Below are 14786 nucleotides of genomic sequence, written 5' to 3'. Positions count from 1 at the left end.
AGGAGAGGAGAGCAACTATTGCATTATATATTTCCACAAAGTAATTTAGTTGTACGTCCAAGGCAGTAATCACACAAGAGGAGGAATACACTCGTTCAACTCAATCATAAGCTCCACAGGTAACGTTTTGTAATCTCAAATACATCTGCACTCGATCACCAACATATACCGAAAAGTGAAGTCCAGAATCACAAGGTCAGCATCATTTTCAGAGTTTAATATATCTTTATTATCAGGTTTTACAAGGTACACACTGTTTAATAATTCGGCCGAGGCCAATTATTCATGATACTTAAAACCCCCTGCAACCCATGCCCAAAGAAAACGATTTTTGGAAGGTCAACCACATTTTCCATCCAATCATCATGCAACATTGTTAGAAAACTATACATGGGTAGGCACTTCTATGTTGAAAAAGTTGTGTGTCAATCGCTCAAGCTGTTGGAGAGAACGAATTTTAAAACATATAAAGGTGAAACGTGAGGAAGGAAGTTAGTGAGGGCCTTGGCCGACATTCCACAATATGGTCAAGGATTGTTGTGGACACCTATTACTCGTTAATTCTTTAAAACACAAGAATGTACAGTAAACTGGAGAGAAAAAAACATTTACACATCAAAATTGAGCTTTTCTATGAGTTGAAGAAAGAAAAAACAATAAAACTAGCCGGGAGGCGACGATGGTTCGCGGGCATTATTGAACAATGCCACGATAGGTACAATTGAGTTAGTGGAAGCTTTTGAGGAATCCCTACTGTAAAAACCTATCTCTTCTGTCAAAATTGACCAAATCAAATTGGATTTTTTTAGATGTTGTACTTATGGACATTACGCACAGCTTCGAGGAAATGAAATTGCGAGAAAAAATTGAGAAAAAAGTTCAAGTGGGCGTAGCTCCACTAACAAGGGGCGTGGGATGCCCCTCATACAAAAAGACAACTAGATCATGATATCTAGCTTGTGTCCAAGTTTCATCAAGATTGGATCAAATGTCACAGAGCTATGCTCTGGAGAGAGTCACAGACAGACAGACTGACACAATGAAAATAGTGGTCACTGCTGGTGCCTGCGAACCAAAAACACAGGGGAAAATGACAAACAAATACTGTGGTTTTGCTTTTTCATCATTTAAATATGGCAATGTAGCTTTTCCACGAGTCTGGATTTTATACAAAAAAATTTCCTTTGATTTCCCACTTATAAAGTGCTGGAGTGTCAATAAACAAGTGCTTCGAAGGGCATTGTCCAACTTCCAGGTAAAACACATTGTTTTGGGGAATTAGAAAATCGATTTCAGCTTTCCTTGAAGGGCTCCGCCACGTAATGCCTGATCCACGAGAACATATCGGGCTCAATACATTTTTGAAATATCATGCCATACAGTACTATATCATTTTTGGCCCTATCTCTCAATGGTGAAGAATCACTTCAAAAGTTAAATAATTCTTGTTTCCAGATCTTCACTAAAATTGAATCAACTCTTCCTTGTTACACACCCAACCTGTCCACCAAGTTTCGTCCAAATCCGTCCACAACTTTTTGAGATATCATGCTATATATTTGTTTAGCACTATCTCTCAACGGTGAAGAATCACTGAAAAAAATTATCAGATCCGGATTCGCATCTTCACCAAAATCTAATCGGGTTTGTCCTCATCACACACCCAAGCTATCCACCAAAATCATCTGAATCTGTCCACAACATTTTGAGATATCCTGTTCACAGCCAAACAAACAAACAGACAGACAGGGGTGAAAACATAATCTCAGTCCACCTCTGGTGGCGGAGGCTATAAACATTGCTATTGGCGTTATCACCACTAGATTGTTGCTGCTGGATTCGCAGATAGAGGCTGGAAGGCCAACATATATTGGATGGAAACACGAGGTTGTCAGTTGCTTAAGATCTGAGCTGTAGTCTTGTCGGTAGATGCTTGTCACACGGTATTGTTCACAGAATCTTTTGTCCAGTTGTGTCCTTTGAGACACAAAGCAGTGCAACGTAGGGCACGCCAATGAAGGCCCAGCGTTCACTTGGCCAGAATTTAAGTGCAGGGCCTTGCTCAGGGCCCTCGGTCACTGCATGGAAATAAGAGAAGCATACGCAGCCAAGGTAGGCAGCTAGGCAAATCAGCACATGCCTGAAAACAGAATTTACAGAGAAAGTGACAATGCGTTAGAAACACAGACGATTGACTACATAGAAATGAAGAATGCAACAATGTTTATCAAATGCTTTATAAAATTGCAACTCACGATGATTCGTAATAGGCTACAATATAATATGGTTGGAGAAGCATCGAGTAAGGGAATCAGATACATATTGTGAAACGGAACAGACAGAGGGTCTCGATGGTTACACCGATTGGCAGGGTAGGGGGGCATGGCATGGTGCTGGAGTGTAACTGAATGTATCACCTTCACCGATTGACCTCACCCTCCTCCTCGTTCTCCTGATGTTGACAACACTTCCCAATTCCACTTTCTTGGGTGACTTCTCAATTATTCCAATTCTCAACAAGTGCCTGCTCCCTCTCCCACCCCAAATAACTTCAACACCCCCTCCAAAAACATAGGTGATTACATATATTGTTACGGCTGTGGAAATTCGCAAACCACCATTCAGGGCCCGCAGGTGAGATATCTCTAAGTACATGTGTAGTTAGCCCAAACCCGTTGTATAGAGGGAATTTATGTGATTCATCCGGGCTGCGACGCTTTGAGATAGCCATTTTTTCTGTTCTATCTTTATTTTGAACCAACCATGGCTTAACCGCCATCACACAACAACCACGCCACCGCCACCATCTACGCTCCCACATCATCGCACCACCGCCATTCCCAAACAGCACCATAGCCATCAAACCACCACCGAAAACCCTCCACCACTTTCACCTCTCTCCTACGGCCATTCCCACACCACCTGTGAAAACTGAGCGTCGGGCTGTCTTGGGCCCGTTCGGCGTTTGGTGCCGAGCGCACCGAGCCGCGAGCGCAAATAGCGGCCTTTCCGAGGGAAAATTCGGACCAAAAACGTGACACGCCTACTTTTCCTCCGTCCAATTAGCGAGTGCGGGGCGGCTTGGCCCCGCCTCCAGGCGCATGTGTGTGAAGTCGATATATGCAAATTCTAGGATCAGAGGAGGTTCACGCCCGTTTCCTCCGACCAATGGGCGAGCGTGGCTCCGCACCCGAGGTCATTCTGATCCGAATATTTGCATACTGGCTTCTCCTGCCCGCCTATAAAAAAGGCGAGCACAAGGCGAAAAGAGTGGCAGAGTCGAGTCGGTCGGGTGATGAGAGTACGGAACTGAGGAGAGTGGCAGAGTCGAGTTGGTCGGGTGAAGAGAGAGCGGAACTGAGAAGAGTTGCGGGAAGAGGCAAGAAGGACGGCGGTCGGCGACGAGGTTACGGTGTGGGGGATCGCTCGTCTCGTCGTGGGACCCAAGCCAGCCAGCCACTCTCCTCCCCCAAGGCATCAACAATTCCCCCTTTCCCCCGCGCTGAGATAAAGCAAAAGGGGGCCCTGTTCCCACCCCACTCCAAACGTCGTGCCAACGAAACCCGCCAAGGAGCACGGAGTCGGGGCACAGCCGCGCGGCCACATTTGCGGCTCGCCTGCCAACTCGTCACGAGGACGCGGAAAGGACCCCCCCCCCGGTCTCGTGGACCTGGCCGCTCCTCTCGGTTCCGCGTACATTTGGCCTACAGGCCTGTCTGCCTCCTTGTCTGTGAGGGTGGCTTGTTTCCTTTGCTTTTGTGTCAATGTGGGTTGGTGCCATCTGCAAAGTAAAGCTGTATAAGTGTTGCCGTGTGTGCGCGTAGTCTGTATTAACTCTGCGTCGTTGTTGCTTTTATTGTTTTGGTTGCTTTATGTGCATTTTGACTGTATGGCTGTATATACGTGCTTTCGTGTGCCAGGAAATAAATGTGCATTCTGTGAACTGTTTTCCCGTTTCGCTTCGTCTTTTCTCCAATTGACTCTCCATCCTGCTTCACGTAAAGGGTTCGTAGTGGGTGCAAAACGCCCGGTAAATAATCTGAACAGTCGAGGTTGACGATAACACCACTCGGTTATCCCGATAGTACGGAACGGGCCGCCCAAGCGCCCGGTTTACCATCCGCCTGGGTACTTAGGTAGGTCGAGTTTGGCGAACAACCCTATCCTACGCGGGTGGCCGATTGGCATGATTGTAGTGAGGTCGAAAGGCCCACCCGTGACTGGCTCCAGGCGATAGTTCCCGGAGGGTCATGACTGAATTGTCCGTCCGGTGGGTAACGTGCCGCGATCCGAGTTACGTGGCCGTCTGCACGCCGGCGGGCGCGAATTCACAACTAATATATATATATATATATATATATATATATATATATATATATATATATATATATATATATATATATACATGCACTATATTGTTATGATTGTGGGGGTAGATGGAGAAATTGAATAGAGTAGTTTGGTCCGTGGACCTGCAGGAGGCATCTCGATGTAATCAATGTAAAATGTCAGGTCAGGCCAGATTAGATCTGTGACTTGCAACAGGTATCATGTAAACCTGTTCTAACCTGTTCCTTGGCCAGGTTGTCGGCGACTAAACCGTCTCCCCCACCAGGTTTTTTGGTGAGGAGGGTGTTTGGATATGGACACCCGGCAGGATTAAAAACAAAACCTGTCAAAGGCTGGAGGGGCTCCTTGTGAGCCAACGGCCATCCATATCTAGTGCCCAACTGTGTTTGTGGATGTCCTCCTGCAGTTGGGTTACTTCTTATTAGAACGTTGGTGGCAGGATTTGCACTCCGGCCACCGTGAAACCCTTCATTCCACAAAACGTAACGATCGCACGATCGTGTGTCTCACGACGATCCACGGTACCTTCTACCCTGCTTGCCCCCTTGTCTCGTTTACCACAGTGTACCATCCTTCACCTGACACGATGTGCGGTCCACGATGACCCGATATCTCAGAGCAAACACCCCGGGATCCACGAGGGGCTCCGATGGAGGATACGTGGTCGGTCCGGGAGGATCTCGAAGACCGCGGGTCCATGGTCGGTTCACCCGAAGACAAGGGGTCCAGACCCGATGAAGATTTACTTGTGATTCGCGTGCAGATTTCGGTGTGGGCGATTAGTGTCATATCATGGGGTCGGAGTGAGGTGTGTTCACTGTCTGGGGTGGCCTTGCCGGAAACGAAGTGAGGCGGTTTCCGGCCCAAGCTGGTGGGCCACATGAGGGGTTGGGGCCAATCAAAGCGCCCGATTCGGGCGATGACGTTAAATTCGGCATGGCCCCCTCCCCCCGAGCTTTGGGCCCTACAAAAGACGGAGAAGTTTATCCGTCTCATGTGTGTGATTCGGAGTGGTGCTTTCACGTGGTGTATTCCTGCTTCTTGACCCCGCCCACGTCTCGCCTTGACGAACTGCCTCCTGCTTCAAGTCTCCACCCACACCTTTCCTCGTCGACTCCGCCTTCTCGTCTCTGCCCACGCCTCGTCTCGTCCACCGCCTGCCTGGTCCCGCCCACTTCTCCACCCTCGCACTCTGGACTCCGCCCTTCTCCACTCAAGCTCCTCCTTCACGGGCACAGTCTCCACACGTGCAACTTGGGCAAGAGATAACGCGACGACTGTCGGGTACCGCACCACGGAGCATCCCCTCCCCCGAAACGCCCAGGTACCGAGAGCATAACCTCAACTCCCCTCCCTCCCTGTTTGCAAAAGTCCCTTCTCATTCGGGTTTCTTTTTCTCTGTGTGTGTGCTGGCGCCTGTCTGTTAAGTAAGTCTGTAGAAGTGCATTATTGTTGTAACTGTTATTAATCTCGCGTCAAGTCTGCACTGTGTCTGCTTTCGTAAGTTGCTTGTATTTTTGTCGCACCACACCTCTCTCCTCTTTCCCTACATTACATACCCAATAAATCTTTGTTGTACCACATACTATTCCTCGCTTGCTTGTTAATAAATCATTATCATTAGGAATGCTCCCTGCTCGCCTTTGTCTTTTCTCCCATTGGTCCAGCATGGTTCGAATCTAAGTTTAGCCGGGTCTTTATTCCCAATGATCCGTTCCTTCCAGCCAGTACGTCCTTGGCAGTGTTGCTCTGCTGCATCCGATCCGATTGGACAAGGCGTACCGAGGGCGTGGTTCCCCGGTAATTAAACCATGTGGTTAATTAGGTAACCCAATTCCATAGATGGGAGGACCCTTGGTCACGTGGTTGAGTCATTGGCGTCCATGGTCGGTTAAGTCACCCGCTGCGTCACGGAGTTATCCATGAGCGACGGCTGACAATTCCAGGGAGTCTGGTGGGAATCGACGTAACTTCCCCCACCTCATGGTCTTCTCACCCAACCCCGCAACAATATACATACATACAGTAGACTAGGCGCAAGTCGGCAGCGTGTAACTCGTCACTTCGCCTAAGTCGGCAGCGTCAAAAAGTCCTGAATTTATGTAATGTTAAATCCCTTTGAATAAAGTCTGTAAGTCGTCATCTCCAAGTCGTCACTTCGTCTAAGTCGTCAGATGTTGTCCGTTCCCGAGTAATGGAAACTCAAGTAAATTACCACGCCGAACTCGTCACACGGAACTGCTGCCTCGTGAGAAGCCCGATTTCATGGAATCGTGATGCGCGCTCATTGGTTTACACCACTAGTGATAGGCTATTTATAACTGCACTGCGTTCAGCTCAGTCAGCGACCACGGTGTGCCGTCCCACAGGCCATCTGAAGAGGTAGCCAGGCTGCGCAATGCAGTCTCTGGCGAAGGAGTAAAGGATCGATCGAGCTTGGTGTTGAAGTCCGATCATGGTTTTATATTGGCTTGTTTTGTACATTACCGCACTCACTTACACATAGGCATTGAGTGGTAGTCATCACCATGATGACTGTGTGTCATGTAATTTGTCGACATACCATCACCGATGGTATATGAGTTGTCTTACAGTTGTTCATTATCTTTACTTTTGATAAACTGATTCATGAATTACATCTTTGCTTGATCACTTTCCAACTCACGAATGAACCCCCACCTATGCCCCGAGGATTGTTTCCCTTTTGGTACAATAGCCGGCTTAGATTCTTGTGCCCTCTCACACGTACGTGTCCTGGCCACGCACGACTTCATCCTTCACCCCACAGTCATCATGAATGTTCGCATACGCGTAAGTCGTCACACGTCTAAGTCGTCACTTTTTTCTCGGTCCCGATGGTGACGACTTATGAGTAGTCTACTGTGTGTGTGTATATATATATATATATATTTGATTTTGATGTACCTTACTATTTCGGGGGCATTGGTGCTGCCGAAGCAATTTATTGGCAAGGGTTGTACTGGGTGGTTTGTCATTGCCTTCTCAGCATTGTCCGTGCTCTGTCCTTTTAAATGCTGAATGTCAAGCAAGGAAGCAGCATGTACCATGTTTCTTTCGGATGGGGTTTGAACTATCGGCCTTCCAGATTCAGTGTATGCTCTAACCATTAAGCCACCGAGTCTGGTATGTCTATGTGTGTGTGTGTTCTCTCTGTCCACCAATTCCCCCCTCCACCTACCAAATTTCCATTTTTTTTCTTCCTGAGAGTTTCCTTTTGTATTCATCTTGTCCAACCCATGCATCCTCTCCTGCCCCCCATTCCTCCCCACACCTATTGTTTATCCAAGTCTCGCTCTGTTTTGTCCTTCAACTCTGCTGCTGGTGTCCCCCCCCCCCACCCCACTCCCTTCCCTCTCTGCTGTTCCTTTTGTCCTGTTATGTCCTGATCCATTCAGTGTACTAGCTGTTCCACGAGCCTCGACTCTGTATCCAAAAAGAGAAGAAGCTGTCCTCAATATACTCAATTCAATAACCAACAATACAAAAAAAAACAAAACATTAGGCTGCTGTCCATGAATGCCAGTTAACTCATCTCAGCTATTTGTATAACAGGTAAAATAAAATTGGTTGCATCAAAACGTAAACTTTAGATGTGATTATAAATTAATCTTCATGCAGGTTACGTCGAACAAGAGAAGATAAGATTTCCCGTGATGAATTTTTGGTTTTGATGTTGTAAAACAAACATGTCCGTGCGTCACTTATCCTCTCTCCACTGACCAGACACAATGCAGATACGGGAAGTTAACGGACTCCCACATGTCACAGAAGAGTATATCGCTGAGCCAACAAGACAGCGCGAGGAACCACCACACGCCGGAAATCACACCCAGTTTGTACACACGCTCGTTCTCACACCTGCAAAGGAAGTGCACAACACATCCTTGTAATTGGGAAATAAAGTGTACACCAAGATAAACAGTCTGAAAACGATCAAATCAAAGCAAACTCTGTGCGAGAACTGAATATTAAAGGCAAGTTAGTTTGTAGTACAAGGCAAACCACAATCAAAAAACATTTGTGAGTTGAGAGAGCGGGTTTCTTTTGCTGTACTTGTTGTATTACAGTCATTACTATTACCTGACTGTAATGACATATTACACTGGATAAATAACAAAATCAACAATACCACTGCATTATTTTTAGCCCCTTACCTGGAGTGGCTTTATGCCTTGTTTGGGGCGGTTTCCATTTTAAAAAACGTTTTTTAAAAAAAACTATTAACCCTTTTAAACCCCGCGGCCGGTTTACCAGCAGCAATTCAAACCTCCATGTACCCGAGTGGCCGGTTTACCAGCAGCAATTCAAATCTCCATGTACCCGAGTGGCCGGTTTACCAGCAGCTATTCAAACCTCCATGTACCCGAGTGGCCGGTTTACCAACCTGCAAATCTCTGTACTCTCGCGGCCGGTTTACCAGCAGCTATTCAAACCTCCATGTGGCCGGTTTACCAGCAGCTATTCAAACCTACACGTACCCGAGTGGCCGGTTTACCAGCAGCTATTCAAACCTCCATGTACCTGAGTGGCTGGTTTACCAGCAGCTATTCAAACCTCTATGTACCCTAGCGGCCGGTTTACCAGCAGCTATTCAAACCTACATGTATCCGAGTGCCCGGATTTTTCTCCAGGGAGCCCAGGTGAGGGAGCCGAAAGTCAAAGGAGCTCAGGGTTCAAACTCATGTAGGTACAGTGTGTCCTGTTACTCGGAGACGGCTTGCCCTGTGGTGCTGGATTCACCTCCGTGCATGACCTGGTGCTGAGTTTGATCCATTGGCAAGATCCCATTTGAGCCAGTACCCTGGCAAGATCTACTAAGTTCGGTCCAATCCAAGTCTATAACTTCCAAATTAGGTTCACACCCAGGCAGGTCAGATCAGGTATGGGAGCATGCGCCGAAGCAGCACGTCTGTGTCCACTTGCCACCGGTACTCCAGGGGTCTCCGTCTGGTCATCCCCCAGGCAGATGCCTGGCCCATCCCCATCTCCTTGAGATGCCGATCAACCTGATGCAACCACGAGGCACGTGGTCAGCCATTGGCCTCCTTTACCAACGAGGCTCCCTCGCTGAGAGAATACCCAGACAGTGATTGTGATAAATAGGAATCGCCAGTCAACAGACAGACAGAAAGGGGTGAAAACACAACCTCCTTCACCTTCTGCCATTGCATCAGAATGGTATTTTGGAGCAATGTTTGACCGCACGGCATTGAGCCCAGCACTATACACCTGAAAGGAGAGCATGCCACCAAAGAGCTACGACATTGCATTCAAACATCTTTTCAATGAATACTCAATACGTAGTTAAACTTTTAGGTGATGACCAAACCACTGATTTATAAACGCACAGGACATACCTCCTTAGCTCACAAACCAGCAGCATGGTGCAGGGTAGTCCAAACATCATCAAAGTCAGGCTGTTCATCGTCGGTTTGATGAAGCCCAGCAAAGAGACTGCTAGTGTGAGCAGACACATTGCGGCCTTGAACCGTGCACTGGTACACAACAAATGGTGAAATGAATGAACACTAGTTTTGTCCTTTAAATAAAATAAATCAGGAAATAAGTAAACTAAATAAAATTACCCCCGTATGGGGGTGACGGTCATCTCTATAATACCACAAGTTCTGAATGTTCAGTTATGACCGAAGACTACTGTGCAACTCGAACTGCGCAGTTTGGTTAAAGATGACTCGGCATTTTGGCGCGCACGCACGAAATTATATTTTGAAAATAAATGCCGACGTTTACATTTCAAGTTTTTTGAAACTTTTGCACCTTCGGCGGAAAATGTATAAATATACAAGGTAAAACCAAAACTCGCCTTCTAGCTGTTAAAATAAAAAAAGTGATGCGGTGTTCCGAACGAGAGCCGAATAAGGTCTATTTCCTGACTTACCACACAGCTGTGGCTGTCGACTGGACACCAATCATCAAATTTATATACTATACTCTCCTCTGCACTAATGCCAACGAGTCCGTCAAATAATGTCCAGTAGGGAGATGGCCAAGAGTCCGTAGAAGTAGGTGGTATAATCACTATCACTCTATGTAGTAGAGTAGGTAGGTACAGTAGCAAATGGCAGACAGACAACTATGACACAAACCAGTCAGTCGGTGGATTTGATGGGTAGATACGTAGGCCTATTCTTTTTGTTTTCCAATCTCTTATAAAAAGTGCAACAACAACACTGACGACACCACACGACTCACTCTTACTATCCACAGTTCGGTTCATTCAGTTCAGAATATTCCAGTGGACTCCACTGGACCAACCGATGACCAAGACAACCGATGACTGTGCACTATATGCAGGAATAATGTTTATATGTGTACGACATAAGATAAACGCAGAAGGAAACCGGAAATATCGCAATCGCACATGGCGATTATTTGACGAAGCAGTGCTAAACACCGGGAATATCAAAAACACAACAACACCGTAAAAACTTCATACGACTGGACACCTGTCCCGTCGTGTCGGCTGCCGATCAATATTCGTGTCAAAAGAAGGATGGCGTATATCAAAGTGCTGGAAAACAATGGAGATCTCTCTATTGTTTTCCAGCACTTTGATGTATATTAAACACATAACGACATGCCATCCGATATTTTTCGATTCTGATAGCTTCTATGACCTAGGCCTATGGCGATTTGCCGATTTGGTGGGGACATTCGGCTATGAGTGGGGGTACCTAAAAAGCTATGCTATGGGCAGGCAGGCGGGCCGCGGGCGGGAAAATTATATAATAGGAGTCACAAACCGAGAGTTAACGAATACCAAGCACGAGAACGACCTTTACAAGCATGACTTCCTGTTACTAGGGTGTAGTGTTCTCGGGTCAGGAGGGATTTTTGGCCAACTTTGAAGTCACGTGACACGAAAGCGAATATCGAAAATCCAGCCTGACCAAATCTAGATATTGTCCCATAGATTCATATGCCACAATCAAATTCAAGATAACTTAAGAAATGTAGGAGGAGATAGATTTTTAAAATCGTCATTTTGCAACTACATGAAGCAGTTTTCGCAAAATTCAAAGTCACGTGACGTGTATGTATTCGAAGATATCGGTATTCTTTCGAATGGACATGAAAGACAAGGTCAGCTGCTATGCAATAACACCATTCACTAACTTTTACCATGCCCAGTAGAGAATATATAGCCTCCTGAAGGTAGGGCAGTTTTTGCAAACTTTGAAGTCACGTGACACGAAAGCGAATATCGAAAATCTGGCCCGACCAAATTTAGATATTGTCCCATAGATTCATATGCTACAATCAAATTCAAGATCGCTTGAGAAATGGCGGAGGAGATAGAATTTGAAGGTCGTCATTTTCGCAACTTAAAAGGCCTCGTGACCTTCACCTTGACCTTCGGTGACCTTGAAAGTCATACCATCGTGTACGTCTCATCGACCTCTATCAGGATCACCAATGACCAGATCTCCCGCTTCAATTTCATTGTGAACGGACGGACGGACGGACGGATCGAAGGACATCGACACCCATATTATTAGGTCATGCTCGAAGAGATGACCTAAAAACAAAACCATTACCCGGACTGGTCTTGGCCCGAGTTGATTTTCCCACGTGACATGCGGAGTAATACTCCTTTTTCATGGCATTACCAGAAAACATTTTCTCCATACTGATTCTCAATACAGACATTACCTTGTTGATAAAGACTGATCTTTGAAAGGCAAAGAAAATCACTTGTTTTTTTTTTAATTCAATCAAAATTATAAGAAATGAATTTGTATTCATCTCCAAGTGGGTATTTAAAATGTGAACGTGTGACGTCACAACACTCGCACAATGGTCCGAATTAATCTGGCCTGGCCTCTGCCCACTTTCTGGGCCATCTCCATCTAATAATCGTTAAATCCACTGCGACTCACTTGTTCGACAGGATGGTACAGAGACAGCACACCGACTTGAGCCATCTAGTCTGTGTTCGATTACCGACCCACCAATGAGTTGGCGGATGGAGCTTTACAGGCAGGGTGTTGCATCAATGAGTGTGCCGTCCCTCAGATGTCCTGTCTGCTAACATGAGTTGGTGGATTTTAAAGATCCCACCCGATGTCTTTCGTGATGAGTAGGGGAGATATTGCGGACACCCTGGTAAAATTCTAAATTGCCGACCAAATCAGCTCCCGTCGAACTCCGGTCGAGCATGGGCAGAGGGAAAGCAGAACAAAGGGAAAAGAGAATAAAATATAACCAGAACAAAAGAATAAAGAAATAGCAAACAGGACATAGAGGAAACACAATGGATATAGAGGAAAAGATAAAAACTGAGACGGTGCCAGTGGGGAGATTGAAGGAGATAGCACCAGAGAGGGAGCTATTCAAACTTCCAGAATGTGTTGGTGGCAGAGGGTAATGGAGAGTGTGAGTCTCCACAGGTGCAGGGCTCTGTTCTGAGAGAGCCGGAGGGAGAGACAGGACGGTTGGTTAGAGCTGTCGGTTGCCACGATATGTAGGCACACTCAGGAATGGTGTCAACAGGAATCCTGGTAACAGGGATCTGGATGGGGCCTCTTCCCAGAAGGTTGTGTGTGTGCCTGAGTACGTGTGGATCAAGGTGAAGCCCACATGCGGAGCTGTCTGTGCTCGAGACCAGAACTGTGCCACAGGTGTGCACGGCCAACCCCACACCGCCAGTGTGTAACGTGTCCACTTCGGTGTGTGCTGAACTGCCGGCATGAGAAGACGAGGTCACGCTGTGTGTGCATGAGGGTGAGAGAGAGAGGCCACCTCTGAGAGTGGTGAGTGCAAGTGCACGTTTGAGTGCACTGTATATGTGTTGAGTGTGGTGCATGATAGTGGTGGTTGAAGCATGGATGAGAAGGTGGAAAGAGTAACGCCACCAGGGGAGCTGTGTTTTATTAGTAATGGACTGGTCAGGGTTAGGACCAAGACAGTTCCCCACATAGTTAAGAGGACCGGCTTGGGTTAAGTTGAGGGATGAGCCTGGGGTGCTGCCTGGCGGAGCATACACGTGTGCAGCCCTCTTTAGTGTATTTAGATATAATAGGTCATACTTCCTCCGGGTCTTTGAGAAGACCTGGATAACTAAAGAAGAATGCACAGGGTGTGCATGCCGCATGGCCCACGTAAGCCTTGGAGAAAAGGAGGGGACCATCAGGTAAATTGGGGATGGAGACGTGTCCCCCGTGAGACGGATGGAGATGGAGATGAAGGCAAGTGGAAAAAGAGAATTGGAATCATTATAAAAGCTCAATCTGGGTATGGTTGGATCAGATTTTAATTTTGCTTGACATACAGTAGCTAACAATGCCTTCCTTCTCCTCTGTTCTCTCATCCCGATGAGCGGGTGCAATTGAAATGTGTGTGGACCTAAATTTAGAGGTATGAAAGAGTGGGAAGTGGGTATGAGTATATGAAGTTGAAGTACCTCCCCCCCCCCCCCACCGGAATGAATCCCCATCTTCGAGATAGGTAGACAGTGGGGATTCAGCTGTTTTGGAACATGGAAGCCACGACGGTGTTTGTGCTGATGGTAAAAAAAGGTACTGACACAATGTGTGTAAATGCATGTAGTGCATCGCTAGGAGTGTGGAACAGTGGTTAAGAGTGGTGAAGTAGAGGCACTAGGCCTGGTGCTTCGTGGGTAGCTGAAAGCTGCCAGGAAATGCCAGGTGGGCGATTTAGTTAGGGGGCCCAGGTGCCTAGGGAGGATCTGAGGCAAGAGGGCCAAGAGGGCATGGTGTGTTCTGGGAGCACCAGACCCACAGTGGGAGCCAGTGAGGACTCCGCATTAGTCAGGAGTGTGAGGGCAGTTAAGAATGTGGAGCGGCGAACTGCAAAAGAGGGGGGTGGAGGTGGGTTAAAAATAAAACAAAACTTGCACCCTCTCCTCTTTCTGTGCTTTGTCTCTCCCAAGGTTTCTGCATGACTCACATGGTGTACCATCAACCCCTTTCTGGTGAAACTACCTGAATCCAGGATCACTGATCACCTCCATTCATTTGTTCCACTTTTTCCCCACCTGTGGAACCAACTTCCACATCCTCTTCAATCTCATTCATCCCTCCCGGTATTCAAGACAGCTGTTCACCACAATCTCACGTCATCCCCCATCCAAAGCCATGATCTTTTCTACACCCGATAAACCAACCCCCACTCCTCCCCAAGTTTTCCTTTGGTATCCATCTTGTCGACCCCTTGCGTTCTCCCATACCCCTCATCATTACCTGCATTCCTCGTTTGTCCATCTGTCTACTTTCTCCCCCCACCCTGCTGTTGGTGTTTCCCCTTTGTTACGTTGTGTCCTGGTCTGTTCTGTGTCATAGTTCTTCCGAGCCTAGACCATGTATATAAAAATAATCACCACTGTACTACATATTTAATGGCCTAAATTATTATTTCCTCTCATGTGGTCAGCC

At 46.9% G+C, this 14786-nt stretch overlaps 1 protein-coding gene and 1 long non-coding RNA gene across 4 annotated transcripts in view; both read right to left on the bottom strand.

The window, feature by feature from the left end:
- Window positions 1-205: 205 nt before the first annotated feature.
- ACER2 (alkaline ceramidase 2) overlaps window positions 206-14786 on the bottom strand; it is a 22659-nt gene continuing 8078 nt past the window's right edge. For 2 of the 3 annotated variants that reach the window (XM_085845805.1, XM_085845806.1), the window contains exons 5-7: window positions 9729-9866; window positions 8092-8229; window positions 206-2140 (exon numbers count right to left, since the gene is read on the bottom strand). In XM_085845805.1, coding sequence (XP_085701931.1) covers window positions 1951-2140; window positions 8092-8229; window positions 9729-9866 — 466 coding nt within the window. In that variant the 3' untranslated portion in view covers window positions 206-1950. The remainder of the gene's footprint in view (window positions 2141-8091; window positions 8230-9728; window positions 9867-14786) is intronic. The other variant, XM_085845807.1, reaches the window with a different exon arrangement.
- LOC147016797 (uncharacterized) lies at window positions 8235-9722 on the bottom strand. The gene is made up of 2 exons (XR_015049186.1): window positions 9528-9722; window positions 8235-9377 (listed from the first exon to the last, which is right to left on the bottom strand). It is a non-coding gene; the product is annotated as an uncharacterized LOC147016797 (long non-coding RNA).

This window comes from Eptatretus burgeri, chromosome 11 (assembly GCF_056783735.1).
Source record: "Eptatretus burgeri isolate ZD-2024b chromosome 11, Ebu_testis_v1, whole genome shotgun sequence".
Taxonomy (NCBI): Eukaryota; Metazoa; Chordata; class Myxini; order Myxiniformes; family Myxinidae; genus Eptatretus; species Eptatretus burgeri.
Note: the sequence above shows the minus strand (reverse complement) of the source record. Positions and strands in the feature narration are given on the sequence as shown.